The 16,918-nt window shown below is 39.4% G+C and overlaps 1 protein-coding gene across 1 annotated transcript in view; it reads left to right on the top strand.

The window, feature by feature from the left end:
- The window catches only part of LOC107734315 (neuropilin-1a-like), a 61,586-nt gene that overhangs the window by 11,055 nt on the left and 33,613 nt on the right, over nucleotides 1-16,918 (top strand). The window contains exons 3-4 of the mRNA XM_016546248.1: nucleotides 8,071-8,252; nucleotides 16,502-16,729. Coding sequence (XP_016401734.1) covers nucleotides 8,071-8,252; nucleotides 16,502-16,729 — 410 coding nt within the window. The remainder of the gene's footprint in view (nucleotides 1-8,070; nucleotides 8,253-16,501; nucleotides 16,730-16,918) is intronic.

The raw sequence follows: 16,918 nt of genomic DNA, 5'->3' as shown, positions 1-16,918 counted from the left end.
TCACTTTTTTATCAACAACAGTGACTATATATTATTTAAATTGTATTTTAGCTGAATCCCATGTAAACGTAATATGCAGCACTGGTTCTCAAAACATCGGACATCAACACATGACATCAAGTGGCGACCTAACGCACAGTTTAAGAACTGTCTTAGCATTCATCTAGCTGTGTGGTTATACATTTTGCACATTTTGTAAAATTCTGCAGTTAAATTTCAACATTGTTTAGCTCTAGCCAAGTTAATAACTTATTCTTCCTAAATTGCAGCAGGTTTGCAGCAGCTTCCTCCACCACGTCATTGCTACACTGAGGTTAAATCCCTGAGGTAAATTTAAGCCAATTTAGTGCAGTTCCTCATCATATCCTGTCAGTGGGTGATACACAGATATCCATCCTGCCCTGCTGGTTGAAGACAGAACTTCCTCAAGCTCCTTCAGCTGTGTTTATATTGGATCATTTGGGAATTGTACATTAGCAAAGAAGTGTGGCACTCTGATGTAGCCTAACCGAGCTCTGTGCTGTGGCTCGCTTAGTGTATGTGTTTCTCTTAATCAGTAAATGCATATTAGCCATTTTGCCCCCTGGGCAAAACTCTAATTAATTGCTCTTGCTCCTTCCTCCAATGAGAACAGGATGTTAGATTCTAAATGAGGGCATTTTATGGTCTAATATGCCTTCTATGTTTCTTCGAATTCTAAACCATAAAGCTTTTTGTTTTCCAGCAAAATTGCTTTAATGGATAATGACAGATGATGGAACGAGTGGAAACAGAATTGTTTGCTGACATGCACTAATGTAGAGGAGAATTAATAATGTAGTGGTATAGCACAGTGGCCTCTTTGTCTTGTGGCCCTCTCTGCTTTTTCCTGGCAAAAATGAATGTTCAACAAGTTTGGATTTGGTTAAGAGGAAGAACAAGTGCTTGTCTCAGAGGTGTAAACAAAAAATGGAAAGCTTGCTAACGGTGTTTCAAATGTGATTGCACGTTTCAAACTTAGAGTGGAAATTGCCAGAGCATTCTTGTATCTTATAGTATTCTTTCTCAGCCTTTACTGCTACCTCTTTCATCTGGTTATTTGCCTATTAAAGACTGTAGTGAAACTGCTAGTAGTGCAGTACGCAATAATTCTCTCAAAATACTGGAATTCATTAATGTGATTGTTGGGAATCCGTGTCTCTCTGAACAGCCTAATTAGTAGTGCTAATGAAAGCGGACACGCTAAATCCATCAATGTTAATCATAATTGCCATTTATGAAAGTGTGCGGCATGGTCTCTTGCACCGCACCCATTCAAAATTGAATAGCATCTAAAAATATGTCTCAAAGATTAAGCATGATGCTTAAGACCTCTCTGCGATTGTGGCCACTAGGGCTGGGTTGGAGTAATTTATTCTCAGATAATTGAACAGTATTGAACCGCTTGACATGTCCACACCCTTCGCCAGCCCTACACCACATGTGCTCTGTACCACCCATTATTAAATGGTGCTACTCTAATCACTTGGGTTTAGGGATGAAGGATGAAGAGGGGATGTTTGGATAGACACATCTGGGGAATATGAGATATTATTTGCACCTGTTTTTAAATTATTTTCTATTAATTCTGATGTTGACAAGAATTTGAGAAACAGCTCAGGAGACAAAGTCTATTTGAGGCCAACAGCACAAATGCATTGTGTAAAAGTACTTTCACACGCAAGTCTCATTTATCATTTTTATTTGCATAAACCGTACTGTATTCTTTTGAGACAAACAGAATGTCCTTCTCAACAGTTGGCTGCTCATAGAACCTGTTTCAACCAGTCATTTCAAAATATATTGTAAAAAATAAACAAAAGCACCACTAAGCCGTTACTCAGTTATCATATAACTCAGGGCTAACTTCGTAGCCATAGCCTCAAGTCATGGTCCCTCCCTCTACATGCTGCAACAGTCGCATGTAAGCTAATAACTCCATTAGGGAGTGTTTTCATTCTCTGTACTGTTGTAACGGACTCTGGTCCCAACCCCAGCTCCTTTTTTTTTGTCTGTCTCACCAACATTTTGAGTGACAGCAGTGAGGTTATTATCGTTCCAAACGCAGCTAGCGGCTGCAGGAGCTCATTACAGTAGGCTTGGTTAACGCTTGTCACATACTATGGAGAATGGTAGACAGTTATGGTGAGCGAGCTGCTACCTTCTCCCCTGAAGGCTTGAGTTGTTAAAATAGAAAAAAATTCTAGCTTCCTTTATGAAAATGTTAACCATCTTCGACATGGGCGTCTAAGTCAAAGTTCGTTGGCGTTTTTTTTGCACATGATGTTTTGGTCAGAGTCCCTCAACAGTTTACAGCTTTACTTGTTTACACTTTCTTGAGGACAATGATGACTTGAATATCATCTCATCCATCTCAAAGGAAGAGATGAGAAAAGAGTGATTGTTTTGAAAAGGGCACATCGAACCTAATCTTTCCCTATGGTCATAGATAAAGTGTTCTGCTCTATTGTAGATCACGCCAGAGACTGGCGTCATCTTGGTCATATTTTGTTTCTGTGAATGCTTACGGGGGGTGCAGGTTACAGGGTGTTCTGGGTAGTAACAGACACTATAAATCCCCGAATCTATGATAAATTGTTAGCTTGTAGTTGATTGCTTTAACCCCAGGCGTGCAAATAAGGGCTACCTTTCTGACCATTCTGGATTGTGTAGCCATTACTATCCCTGCGGACAGGGTTGTCTGTTAACATCGCAAGGCAGTGAAGCGAAGGTCTCTGAGAATTAGATTCATCCTTTTTGTTTTAATTTCCCCTTTGGATTCGCAGGCTATTTTCACCACTATTATGGTTGAAAGTGTGTGTGTGTGTCTGTGTCTGTGTGTGTGTGTGTGTGTGTGTGTGTGTCTGTGTGTGTGCGAAGGGCCCTTAGAGACTTCATGGAGGTTCACAATCCCTAACAACAGTCCAGTGGTATAGGCCAAAAGGTGGGGAGGGGATGCATTAAAAACAGTCTGTCCGCTGTCTCTTCTGGGGTCGTAAAATGAAGCAGGCGGAAACCGGGAGGAGCGAGGAGGTGGTTTAAGACCTGGGGCATGTGGAGTGTTGTCTAGTCTGAGAAATTGGGATTCTATACTTGATGAGAATGCTTTACACCTTTCTTCTTGGCTTCAGGGTCCAAACTCCATTTTAAAATCGGTCCCTGCTGTTTTTTCTTGATCTGTTTACAGCTAACTCCATTTCGCAGTTTCAGACCCCTGCAAGTTCCCAAAGAAATGGATTAGCAAATACTGTTCTACACAGACCTCTCTGGGAAAAAGTCTGTCTCTGAATGCAAAATGGCCTCTGCAGTCAATGCCATAATGTCCTGCAGATGATTAGCAGGGCCAAGTTGGCACTCAGGATCCACTGAGCTTGTAGAATGGTATGAAGCTGTGCGCAGCCTGTGCCGAGTAGTCTTTAAAAACAGAAATGAGAATGTGGCTAGAATGCTTAAAGACATTTTTTTCATAAGCAGCACTGGCCTTGAGGCGACTACTGCAGTTCCATCTGCATCTTATTCTAATACCTCCCACTCCAGCTTTACAAGGTCCATCTGTGTTAGGGAACAAGTGCAGTGCCTGACTAAAAAATGCCATAAACAAGATCTCCGAAGGTGCTAAGACTTTACGTGCAGGAAGAAGAAGCCTGCTGTTTTTCAAAGCTGCAGCTAAAAGGATGTCTTGAGGAGAGCTTGTAGTACAGTATAATGTTAACTCCGCTGTGACTATGGTTGTGCATCGGTGACTGTGATTCTGTGACAGACTGTTGAAATCCGATAACACACCTTTGATTCTCACGGCACCACTGAGGATGAAACAACTTCTTAAACCCCAAAATCTTTGGCTGGATAACGCTTGCATCAATTTTTCAAAGGTATGGTCACGCTTGGCTTTACCTAGGTGGGATTTAAAGTACAGAGAACATCTGTGCTTTCGGGTGTGTGTCTAGGTGGAGGTATCATTCAGCAGGTCATAAGAGCAGGGAGAAATTACCTTGCTCAAAGAGGAAGGAAAGAGCAGAACAGACAGATCTGAACAAGACTGATGCTTTCCATCTTGAGCTCGGATGCTACTGTCAAAGATCTTCACACATTACTGCACCAAAGCATCTTCCCAAGCTGTATTCAGACCAATCTCTGATTCACTACAAAGTGCATTCCCTTTTTAAAAGAGTGAATTTGGTTAGGATTTTACAGCAACTTGGTCTCGCATCTGTCTGTAATAGTAATGCGTTTTACTCAAGTACGGCATGTTTCTGAATCAGTATACTTGTTGAAGCTGGAACAACATCCCTATCAATCAAATATAAGCCAAACTTTACCCTAGCAATAATCTAGGCCTAAAATCAAAGAGGAAGCTTTAATCCAAGTCCTAACCCATCCCAAACAAAGGCCCTGTCCCGAATGCCACCTTAAACCATTGCAGTACACTTTTAAGTCCACATTTTTGTAACGTAATTAAATATAGACTGTTGGATTAGTATAGTCTCAGCAAAAGGTCACAACTTCTTATAATGGCTGCGAAGAGTGCACTGAAACCTATGACAAATGGGACGAAATGCAACATTTGAGATAGGGCCAAAAAATCAAGTTTTTCTGGCATCAACAAGGAAAGTAATGGCTATGTCTAAAGCAACCTTCCTATCAACCAATCAGATTCTTGTTTTAGAGTTAGGGCTAGGGCCTTGAAAAAGATTCTCACCAAACAATGATTTCCTTCTGGGTTTTAGTGATCGGGTAAGTCTATGTTTATTTGAGGGCAAAGGATGTTGCTCCAAGAACATGCTTAGACTTGAATGTCCAAACTGCACCAAAATTATGTTGGCGATGAGCATAACCATCACTCTAAGCTTTTCGTCTCTTTGTCTTCTCCTCTTATCTTGACAAAACAGTCTCTCAGAGCATCATTTGACCTAACTTAAGTAAGTCAAGCTCACCAGAATGCTAGGCAAGCCAGAATGATGACAGAAAACAAAAGAAGTCTTTGGGAGAGTTAATGACTGCTTTTTATGGCCACTGTGCCGTAAAGGCAGTGAGTAAAAGCGTAAGTGCATTGGCAGGATTCCTGTGTAAATGTACCATGATGGGACTGAAGGTAGACTGAGGTCTCCTGCTCAGACTGATAAAGGAGAAGAGGTGAACAGAGCTTGTTTGTGAGGGTGCAGGAGTGCTGTTTCCACAGCTGGCCTTAAGAGGAAGAGGGCAGGGAATGAAAAACAGAACAACGTGCAAAAAATGGCACCAAGCACAAAACAGTAGACCCAAGCCAAAGAGAGTGAGGTCATAGCTCTGCAAACATCATGTGAGCAGCAAAGACTTGGACAAGGCTGTCTGAAAAGAGCAGTGGGTCTGTTTATGTGTTTGCACATGGTTTTGTTTGGATTATGTTGATAATTGTGTCACTGACAAATTAAACATTTAAAAATTAGACCATAAAGCTCTTAGAAATTTGATTCATTTGATATGAGCTAACCTTACTTCCAAAAGGTTAAAATACCTGCTTTTTTTTTACTATATAACATACACAAACAGTCATAAAGCACATGGGTTTGTTTGGATTATGTTGATAATTGTGTCACTGACAAATTAAACATTTAAAAATTAAACCATAAAGCTCTTAGAAATTTGATTCATTTGATATGAGCTAACCTTACTTCCAAAAGGTTAAAATACCTGCTTTTTTTTACTATATAACATACACAAACAGTCATAAAGGTCTAGAAGGGTCCTCTGTTTTCCCTTTTTTTTTTTAAATAATTTGCATTTTCGCAAATGACTTTCGTCATTCACATATTTGCATGACAGTACAGTTGTGTAGCATTTTTGCAAAGGATGTAGACTTTCTTTACCTGCCAGTTTAAATGCGTTTTCATGCATCTTCAGTGTATATATAGCATTACAGCGGTGGCACTCTCTTCTGCTGTGACTGATGGAGTTCTTGGCCTCTTCCATCAGGCCAGCCAAGCGGAGAGACACGGGTGAAGTCATCTCTACATTACCGCCCCCTCAGGGGACCCAATTTCAGAGACCGGCACGCTTCTCATATTCCGTCCCAACCTTTATATCACTGAATGCACAGTATGAGATGCGCCCCAATTTTGATGCCTCCCATAACCCCCCTGGACACACTAACATACAGACACACATTCAGCTGTCTGCGATACCTTCGTTAAATTTTCACACATTTCCTCGTGTAATGTGTGGCAGGTGGAATATACCATTTTCTTGAGCAGGGAGGTCTTCTGTTGCATATCTATGCTGTAACGCACATTAATAATATATACTGTATATCAGTATTTCAATACTCCTCTCAATATTAAATTAAATTAGATTATGCACAAGCAAGATTTTGGTTATGCATCCCTAATAAGCTTGGAGAAAGCAAACTGCGATTCTTTGAAAGAAATGGAACGTTCTACTCCCCATGATGCTTTGCTCTCCTATCCTCCCATCGTTCCTGCGGTTACATGTGTCAGGGGTGATTAAATGCCATGGAAACAAGACCTTGCTGTCAATCATATTCCATGCTGAGCCTACCCCCAATTGAAATTCACCATTATTATATCAGTATGCGGAGCGAATTGTCCAAACAGACTTAAAACAGAAGAGAATTCACATCAGCTTTAGTTTTTCATCCCATCTCGCTCGCTAGCTGAGGCAGGACCACCCACCCAATCCCGTCTTGTATTACAGACACAATATTAGCGTGCGTATGTGTGTGCACGTGGGTTTTTGTGTGTGCACGTGCTGCTGTTTCTGCAACAGTCTTCCAAACTGTCGCCGACTCAATTATGTGGTAGCATAAGCCAATAGCTTTAGGGTTGAAATTCTATTTTGAGGAGAACTGAAGCGTGTGTGTGTGTGTGTGTGTGTGTGTGTGGAGGCGACACCTGTTTTTTCTCATACTATAACTGTTGTTCTACTCACATACTGTCAAACGGACATGTAAAGAGTATCACCATCTTCTGTCATTCAGCAATTTGTCTGTCCCTTTTTAACTCTCTAACATCAAACATCATGATACATTACTCATCATTAGAGCGCAGGAAAGAAACAGGACACTTTTGTGGATGTAGATTATTTTAAGTTTCACTGTGCATATGTGTGTGTGTGTGTGTGTGAGTGTGTGTGTGCGCATTTTTTTGTGACAAATGAGGACATAAATTTGTATAATGACAAAGGTATGTCATAGGTATTACAAGGAGAAGGTGACTTTTCAGGACATTATCCCATGTCCCCACTTTTCAAAACGCTTATTAATCACACAGAATGGAGTGTATTGAAAATCTGAAATAGCACAAAGTTTCCTGTGAGGGGTAGGTTTAGGGGTAGGGTTGGTGTAGGGCAATAGAATATACGGTCTGTACAGTAGAAAAACCATTACGCCTATGGGATGTCCCCACTTTTCACAAAAACAAACCTGTGTGTGTGTGTGTGTGTGTGTGTGTGAGTGGGGGGTAGGATTAGGGATGTAGAATGCTTTATAAGAGCTAATTAACAGCCAACATGTTAATAATAGGCATGCAAATAAGCAACAAGTTAATAGTGAGTATTGGTCCTTATACTAAACACATATTGTTTTTTTTTTTGTTTTTTTTACTCGCATAAAATACCACACAAGAACACTTTAGGAACATTACCCAAATTAAAGATTCAAATAAATAAATTAAATGATTGTTCTGAACCAGTTCATTGCACATGTCTTTTGTTTGTGAATGTTGATATTTGGGTCATTGACAACATTTAAACAGGGAAAATACTGAACAAATCTAATGTAAAATGCATTATAAATATTATCTTTTATTATCTTTTTTTGATTTTCATAAAAAAACAGAATTTTAAACAATTTGAATGTAATTTTCAAATAACTAGCACCTAGTCATTGTTTTTAAAGTAAAAATATGTATAATAATATTATAAATGTAAGTAAAGACATTTAGAACCGGTTTACTGAAACAAACTGTCTATATGATCTAACCTGCTAAATTCTGTACAAAAAGTGTATAGTGTTAATAGTTTAGCTGAATGAATTTTTGTGTTTCTCTCTCTGTGCAGATATGACTATGTGGAAGTGAGAGATGGAGTGGATGAGAGCGGGCAGCTGGTCGGGAAGTATTGTGGGAAGATCGCTCCCTCTCCTGTGGTCTCCTCTGGGAACCAGCTCTTCATCAAGTTTGCGTCTGACTACGAGACTCATGGTGCTGGCTTCTCCATCCGCTACGAGATCTTCAAAACGGGTGAGTAGAAAGAAAAAAGAAAGTGATAGGCGAATATCACCTACAATGGCCCCAAAGTGGCTCATCCAGTCATATTTTAGAGCCGTAACTATCGTTTTATAATAAGAAGAATGCATACAATCTAGGAATTTACTGTAGGAGAGTACAACAACCATATAAGGGCAGATGCGAGCGAGGGAGAGCACTTTCTGTTGTCTCTTCGTGAGGCCCAGTGGGAAAGCTGCTTGATGAGAAAAGATCAGTTGATAACGTGGACTTGTAGACCTTCAGGGTCTATCGGTCTGGCATTGTCTGGCCTACAGAGACACACAGATACACACCGAGAGACCGTCGTTCTTATCTGAAGATGTCACGGCAATGAGCAGAAATTTCCTGTTGTTCAGATCTGTTTCCTGTGTTTGAGGTAGGGCTAGAGACTCAAGAGAAAGCATGTTTGCGTAACCTCGGACAGGTGCAGTGCACATCATGGCCAAATACTGACCCTGGGCTACCCCAAGTGTGACCTCAGGATGAGATGGATGTTATTTTCATCTTTATTGTCCATTTGTGTGTAATCATTCCCATAGAAAAGAAAAAAAATTTGGCAAAGAGATCTCTTTAATATCTCAATTGTTATTCCTAGACGCAATGAGATTATATGTTGAGCAAATGGAGATTTTTGCACAAATGTCAATAATGTCACAAACTGTGACTTTTCAAAATATCAAAGTATTAAAAAGTGTAATAAATACAGTAAATATAGTAATATTGTGAAATTATTACATTTAAAAAATATTTAAAAAATATTGTTAAAATGTAATTTATTTCTGTGATGCGCAGCTGTATTTTCAGCATCATTACTCCAGTCTTCAGTGTCACATGATCTTCAGAAATCATTCTAATATGCTGATTTGCTGCTCAAGAAACATGATTGATTATTATCAATGTTGAAAACAATGTTGAAAATATGGAAACTAAATTCTCAGGATTCTTTGACGAATAGAAAATTAATTAAAAAAAAAGATAATAAATATATATATATATATATATATACACACACTTTTAGGAGAAAAATCAGAGACAAAGTTGATACTTCACAGAACGCAATTGAGAACTCCTGAGCTATAAAAGAGCAACCCCGGAGCAATAGATGTTCCTCTGGGTTCCCATCCCCCCTGTTGCACCTCCACACACTTTGGCTCATCAATAACATCAATAAGTCTCCCACAGTATTCCATTATCTCAGTGCTGATTTTCTTAAACTCATCTTCTTGATGTGTCTGATTGGAAATAAGGTTCCTCTGGAGAGAGCAAAGACGTCTGAAACATATCGACTCGACGCACTCGGCCAGGATGGGCGCCCCCACGCTGGGTGTGTTCCTCCAGAAAACCCTCTTAGTTTATCAGCATGGGTGGGCCACCAGATCCTGTGTGAACAACAAATACTGTTGTTTGCAGTCCAGGACATGGGAATTTGTTGTGACTACACAAACTCTGCAAAGTGTAAATCAACCTTATCAATTAAAGACAGACAAGGACAGCGAGAAAGCAAGGGAAAGAATGTGAAAAGCAATAGGAAGAGTGATGGAGAAAATATATATATATATTTATTTATTTATTTATATTTAAAGCATTTAGCCACAAGAGACTGTGCGTTATAGTGATTTTACTCTGCCCTGTCCTTAAGAACACCACTTAACCGTGGTTAAATCACTTTAACACGCATTACAAGTGGCGTATTGCTTTTATAAAATGCCAGCAACAGCAATATGATAGAAGACAATACAGTAGAAAGACAGTATTCACAATAAACAATATTTTCGGCAAGCAATATAGGTCATTAATGTCACTATGGATGCATGGATAGATAGATAGATAGATAGATAGATAGAGTTTGGTTACAGTATTGCAAAACAAAGACAGATGGAGTGATACAGCAGAGTAGTAAAATGTTCCCAAGCTTTAATATGAAATATTGGTAATTTTGAAATGCATATTAAGAATAATGGGGGAGAAGGAAAGGGATTTTAGACAAGCAACAAAGAGGGAAAACGAGAGTAGAGATTTAATGTGAAGACTGCAAGAGAAGGAGAGAATAAACAGAGAACACAAAAGGAGAGAAGAATCTATTCAGAAAAAAGTGTGAAGGTGACAAAGAAAGTGAGGGAGAGAAGATGAGGTGAAGAGAGGGCGAGAAAGCCTGGGAGCTATGCACACACACACACACACACACACACACACGCACAGGAAAGATAAGAGATGAGAATCTGTCCACCGCAGCTATCTATGAATGCAATCAAGCCTGACCCAAGCACTAACCCACACTGGACAGCATGGATATCTAATGAAGAGCTGTCCTCAGGGGGCTTTCAGACTGCTACGGTTTCACAGACACCATGTTCTTTCTCTCAGAGTTCCCTTACACCATCCTTAACAAGGGGCTTTTAGATGATTTTTAGAAACTTGCGTATCCCATCCGTAAAGAAGAGGAGACTGTAGTTATCATGTCATCCTGTCTTGCCGTGGCATCCCCAAAATGGCCTTTCTTAGGGTTGAAGGAGACATATGTGTCTAGTTAACAGCTCTGCAATTTTCGGAGCCACATCAAGTGCGAAGAGAAGCTGATGTTTCACAAGTGGGGTGGAAGGCGTGGGTGTGGGATAGAAGGAAGGAGAAGTAAGTTACACTCGCTCAGTGTCAGTGTAGTAGGAGGAGACTGTAAAAACCTGTTTCCACCTCTGAGTAAAAAACAAAAAGGTAACTGTGAGAATAAATAGGAAATTACACATTTTATTGTATAAAAGCGTAATTGCCAAAAAATAAAGTGTGAGAGATAAGGTCGCATTTACTTTTTGGAAACGGGCTTCCAAATGAGATGGACCACTAATAGAAAGATGAACGCTTAATGTGCGAGCTGTAGGAATGAAAGTTAAAATTGATGTTACTGTTGCAGATTTGATTGATCTTTTCAAAAAAATATTCAATAAAAGATTGAGGTCTTTACAGGAGCTTTTATTGTGCACCCAACCCAGGTTCTTTGAGAAAACGCGCCTGTGGTGACATTTCTGCAAAACTTTTTTATGTTGGTTGTTGCATGTTTCACAACACTTTTAGAGTGGTGCTAAAAGAGTCTTTAGTTTTATATTAAACAGGTGAATGTGAATCTGGCATAGTTTTATTGCAGTGGTTGTTATACCTATCACATCAGTTCAGAAATTAAATGTCCGGTGAGTGGCACTAAAAGATTAATACTCTATCACGTTTAAAAATAATGTATCATCAATAAAAACACACCATGCCACTTTATCTTGTTTGTACAAGTCTCTTTATCGTAATTTGTGTTTCACAGGACTTGTACCTAAGCACTCCATATTGCAAGTGCAATGCTGTACCGGGTGCGCTACTGAGCAAGTTTACTACATCAAAAAAAAGCCATACATATGGAGCTGGTTATGTGATGCAAACATCAAAATGTATTAGTTTACAAATCATCTTAATATGTTTTGAGTTCATTACATAGTACTGTGCAAGGAATCATATGAAAAAAAGTATTTATTAATTGATAATTGTAATTATAATTTGTGTGAAAAGGAATAAAAGTTGTTGTTTTACTGACACTGGTGTTCATTCAGTTGGAAACTGCAGTGAATTGTGTTTATAAAGTATAGGTTCGCTTTTGGAGTGCTAGATAGATAGAGGCACATTTTTCCAATGAACCCATTTGTGTGTATTTAAATAGTTACCAGTGAACTGCCTTAAAATCATGCTGAAAGTCTGTGTCATCATCACTAGCTCATGACAAGCTAGGCCATTCATCATAGAGATGTTATCTGAACGTCTTTACGATGGCGCCTGTGTCAACACAGTAGGACAAGGATTGCGTGAGGATGGCAGCTTGTTCATTGTGTCCAGTTCAGTTGCCTTTTACAAGTTTAGTTGCTTTTTACAGGCCAGTGGCATAGGTCACATCTGGCACGGCAAGCATGTCATTCTGCAAGCCCGTCTTCTAAATAAACCCCCCTACATTAACACTCAGAGCTAATGAAACCCAAGGCAGAATCTGTCTTTCTGTGCATTGTCCATTCTTGTTCTCAAGGGGAACCATCAGCGGTGCTGGCTGGCTAAATGATGTGTCAGCAACTGTAGATTGTAAGTGTGCGTGTTTGTGTGTTCAGGGTAACCCCACAGCTGTGACTCCAGATTCATGTTTGTTGGAAAGTGTGGCCAAATTTTGCTTCTCAAACTCTCATCGCACCCATTAACCTGTCTTAGTGTAGCCACGGGGGTAAACGGAGAGGTGTGTGTATGTGTGTGTCCAGATTAATTATTCTCCCTGCAGATATATGGAATATAAACAACAGCGATTAGCTCACTAGACCCAGAACACCTCCCACCATTTCATTTCTGCTTCAGCGTTACACAAACTTTGTCGTATGCCAAAGGATCTAGTAATACACATCTCTTAGCATTAGCGTAGCTGTGTCAGCTCAGGTTTGCAGTACTGTGTGCAGTGTAGCTACCAAACTACAAAAAAATTATAGCATTTGCAGAGAACACTTAGATAAAGAAACAAGAATGGAGACAAATCAGTGTATTTTAGATACTGTTATGCTTTTGACATTTTTATTAGTGTTTGTTTATTTGAGATATTCAGGTTTTAATTGTAGTAATTTTAGTACCTAACTTATTTTACTTTAAGGTCAAACGGAGGAATAGAGATTCAGTAATATATGGCTTTGATTAGGTCAGAAGAACTAAAGATAAAAGGTTAATTTCTAAATGACAGAAATGTTTAGACATGTTGTATTGTAAGATATACATCACTGAGGTCTCTGGGTCCCCAAACGTAACAACAGTAACCCTGTTGAAAAAAACAGCATATGCTGGTTAGGTATGTTTTGAAGCTGGGATGCTGGTTTGAGCTGGTTTAAGCTGGTCCTTTGCTGGTTTATGCTGGTCATGTGCTGGTTTATGCTGGTCATGTGCTGGTCTTAAGCTGGTCGGACCAGTTTAGGACCAGCACATGACCAGCATAAACCAGCAAAGGACCAGCTTAAACCAGCTCAAACCAGCATCCCAGCTTCAAAACATACCTACCCAGCATATGCTGGTTTTTTCAACAGGGTTAATCTCAACAGAACATGAGGATTAAATCTCTGACACTTTGCTGGGTTTGTTTGCACTAAGGGGAGACCTGCAAACGATCATTTTAACAAGCATTGCCTCTGGCCTGTTAAATAAACAGCATATTCCACAGAGGCTGAATCCTTCAGCCACTTCACCGCATTGAAAAGATAAGCCCTGTGTATATACGTTAGTCCGGAAAAACTAAATAAATTGTACAAAAGCTAGCCGTTAATGTCAGAATTAGCGCTTAGCTGCTATGAATCAAGCCTGTGTTTTTTCAATACCATTTCACTACTCTCCCATAAATTCTAGTGTTTAAGTGTAAATTTAGTTCAGAAGGACTTGAAAGTATTTGTGGCTGTGAGAGGGAAAGCTGGATGGCTCTCACAAAGCTTTAATTGTTTGGCTTGCGTTTACAGGCTCAAAGCTCCGTCCCATTTCTCATCTCAGTTTTCCCCAGTTTTCTCTTGTAAAGTTTTTTTTTTCTCAACTGCTTGCAAATAACTGCAGAAACAAACCAAGGGACATGGGAATGTGTGGAGGTTTTAAGCATTTGCGGTTAGCGACAATAGCGACATGTCTCTGAATCCTTATGAGACACGCATAATCACAAACGCACACACATACACACAAATCCTAGAATCCCACCGCAATCTGTAAACAGCAGTGAAGCATTACAAAGCCAGTCACAGTCAAGAGCCGCGAAGCTACACAGTTCCTGCTAGACAGATAAATGTACTAGTGGACCCACAATTCTCTATTATATTTCACACTCTATATTTAAGCCATCCACAGAGAGGCACTAAAACTACACAAGTGTGCCAATAACGCAGACATTGACACATTGTAAACAATACTTAATATTGCATTAGTATTTAAGGTAATGATAGAGTCACCTTCAAATGTCAGATAGCTTGCTAGCTAGTTAGTGTGTTGACAGTTTAGCCAACTTTAGCTCATGCAGCTTTTATTTTCAAATTGTTGCTTCAACTAAACCTAAAAAACCTAAACAATAAAACTGGGCACTAATACCAACTATAGCACCCCTTTGTGGCAATGCTGTCAATGCAACATCGAAATTAATTCCGACATATTTCGGAATTCAACGCATTTGCTTTCATGTTCTTGCTTCGAGTATATTCTGGATTGTTTTGCTAAAAAGATAATGTTATAGCATGCACTTTATAAATAGAGTGAGAAATAGTGCAGAGGAAATGTGCTCTTATCTTGCGAAAGGAAAATGCAATTCCTTCTTGCCCGTGGAACAGCCACAGAACATTTTTGTCTGTCAGAAGATTATCTTAAGAATAGTCTACTGAATTGAGTGTGTCTATCTGCAGTTGCTTGAACGTGCACAACTATCAAAAACTAAAGATGAAAGTTGAAAGTTTGTGGCTCCATCATCAAATAGCTCCTTTGAATTTCTTTATAAGCCTGTTAAGCCTAGTAACTTTTATTTCAACATGGAAAGTTTTCAGAGACACTGATTGCTGACCATTCAGCTGACACCTTTCAACCCCAAACCCCAAAGTGTTTCTGCAAGTACCCCGTCCTATCCGTGTGACACCTTCTCCCCATGTTTAATTGCTGACACCCTAGGTTTCAATTGATTAGAGTGGAGGGCTGTAGGGTTTGGGAACATCCACTTCCACTGAGTGTTATATTTCAAGCTTTTTTTCTTATTTATGAAAGAAAATGTAAAATATTAAATGTCTGGAATTTTAAAGCTCTGTGTAATGAAAGACTAAAAGTGTGGAATTTATGTCCTGCTGTTTAAAAACCAACTAAATAGTGCACTAAATGTCAACTCTCTTTAGCTTTATATTCCCGTGCTGGTCATTTTCTTTTGAGCACAGGAAAAATGGAAAAGAAATAAAAAATGTAAATAAAAAGAAGCAGTTAACAGGTTTTGTGGTAGAATGTGGTAGAGTTTTTGATGACATTAAATTATGCACCCAACAAGGTTCCAAAATAACAGAAAATCCACTTAAGGCTGCAAAAAATTTTTTTTATTTTTTTCAACCATTCTTCCATCCTTTGGAGATTTGTTTGTTGGGCTGTCCATTTTTATAATTTAAAAAGGAGTAGTTCACCTAAAAAATGTAAATGAAATCCATTGTGTCAAAACCCATATAACGTTCTTCCATAGAAAATAATAGGAGATATGTAGTAGAATGTCCAAGCTGCTCTCTTACACACAAAGAAATTGAGAGGCTTTCAGTGAATAATGAGTTAAATTTCAATCTGTGTCTACAGAAGATGTTTTAGAACAGAAGAATATGGCGCACAAGTTGTACAGACCACTTTTATGATGCACCCCTGGTCCCCATCCAATTTTTATGCAAGAAAGCAATTTGAGAATTCTTCAAGACTTACCCTTTTGTCTTCCACTTAAAGAAGTAATGTGGGATTGGTTTTTAGCCACAATGACATCATTATTTGTCATCTCTGTTCTGGTTCATGATCTTTAAACTTTTGCACCCGCAGTAATTACCATGAGTTTCCACACTACATTAGGTACAGTGTTAACGTAATGTTGACATTTCTGTGTTGATGATCCAGAGGTGATCCTATATGCATCACTCTTAGAGCTCTGAGCTTATTCATCACACAACAGCTTTAGTCGAGCAACCGTCGTGTAAGTGCAAAGTAGTGATGCATGTGTGAACTTCAACAAGACACTCTACATCAACAAAGCTAGTCCACCAGAGAGTTCCGGGTAAATGTTTTGACTTGCTGATATAAGAGTGTGTGTGTGTATTTCTAAAGGGCGGATAAAGTGAGTTTTATAAAGTATGATGGACATATTTTACTATTTCTTAATTGTGTTTTTTAAGCACCAACTGTACTGCACAGAGTGCGTATGAAACTTTTAATAAGTAAAGGCTCATGTGCGCTTTTACTTTCTTTTTGGTCTCATTTCGTCTTCATTGTTAGCCCACACACCCAAGAAATAAGGCAGCAGCCATATCCCGAGCAGGGTGGGCCTCCTCCACAGCCCATAAACCATGCAATCATCGAGCAAAACAACACAGACCACCATGTTCCTTCTTCGATGTTTGTTTTTTTTCCCCCTGCTCCATCTGCCTCAGTGAGCAAACAAGAAATCCTAACTTTTTCCTTCCTCTCGGTGTCCACCTCAGGTCCAGAATGTTCCAGGAACTTCACCTCCAGCAGTGGAGTCATCAAGTCACCCGGCTTTCCAGAGAAGTACCCCAACAACCTGGACTGTACGTTCATGATCTTTGCTCCTAAGATGTCGGAGATCGTTCTGGAGTTCGAGAGCTTTGAGTTGGAGCCAGACACACAGCCACCCACTGGAGTGTTCTGCCGCTACGACCGCCTGGAGATTTGGGACGGCTTCCCTGGAGGTGAGTCATTGGAGAGAACAGTTGCTCCATACAGGAAAATCTGAATGTTTGAAACAAAAGATCATTTAGCGGATGATGTTTGCACATTGGTTCTCAAATACTCACACTTCAAAGGACCAGCAACAGTAAACTCAAATACTTCAGTCTACAGAAACAGAACATGATATCAAGTAACAAGAATGTATACTC

The sequence above is a fragment of the Sinocyclocheilus rhinocerous genome, unplaced genomic scaffold (genome assembly GCF_001515625.1).
Source record: "Sinocyclocheilus rhinocerous isolate Xijiao unplaced genomic scaffold, SAMN03320098_v1.1 scaffold1812, whole genome shotgun sequence".
Lineage (NCBI taxonomy): Eukaryota > Metazoa > Chordata > Actinopteri > Cypriniformes > Cyprinidae > Sinocyclocheilus > Sinocyclocheilus rhinocerous.
Note: the sequence above shows the minus strand (reverse complement) of the source record. Positions and strands in the feature narration are given on the sequence as shown.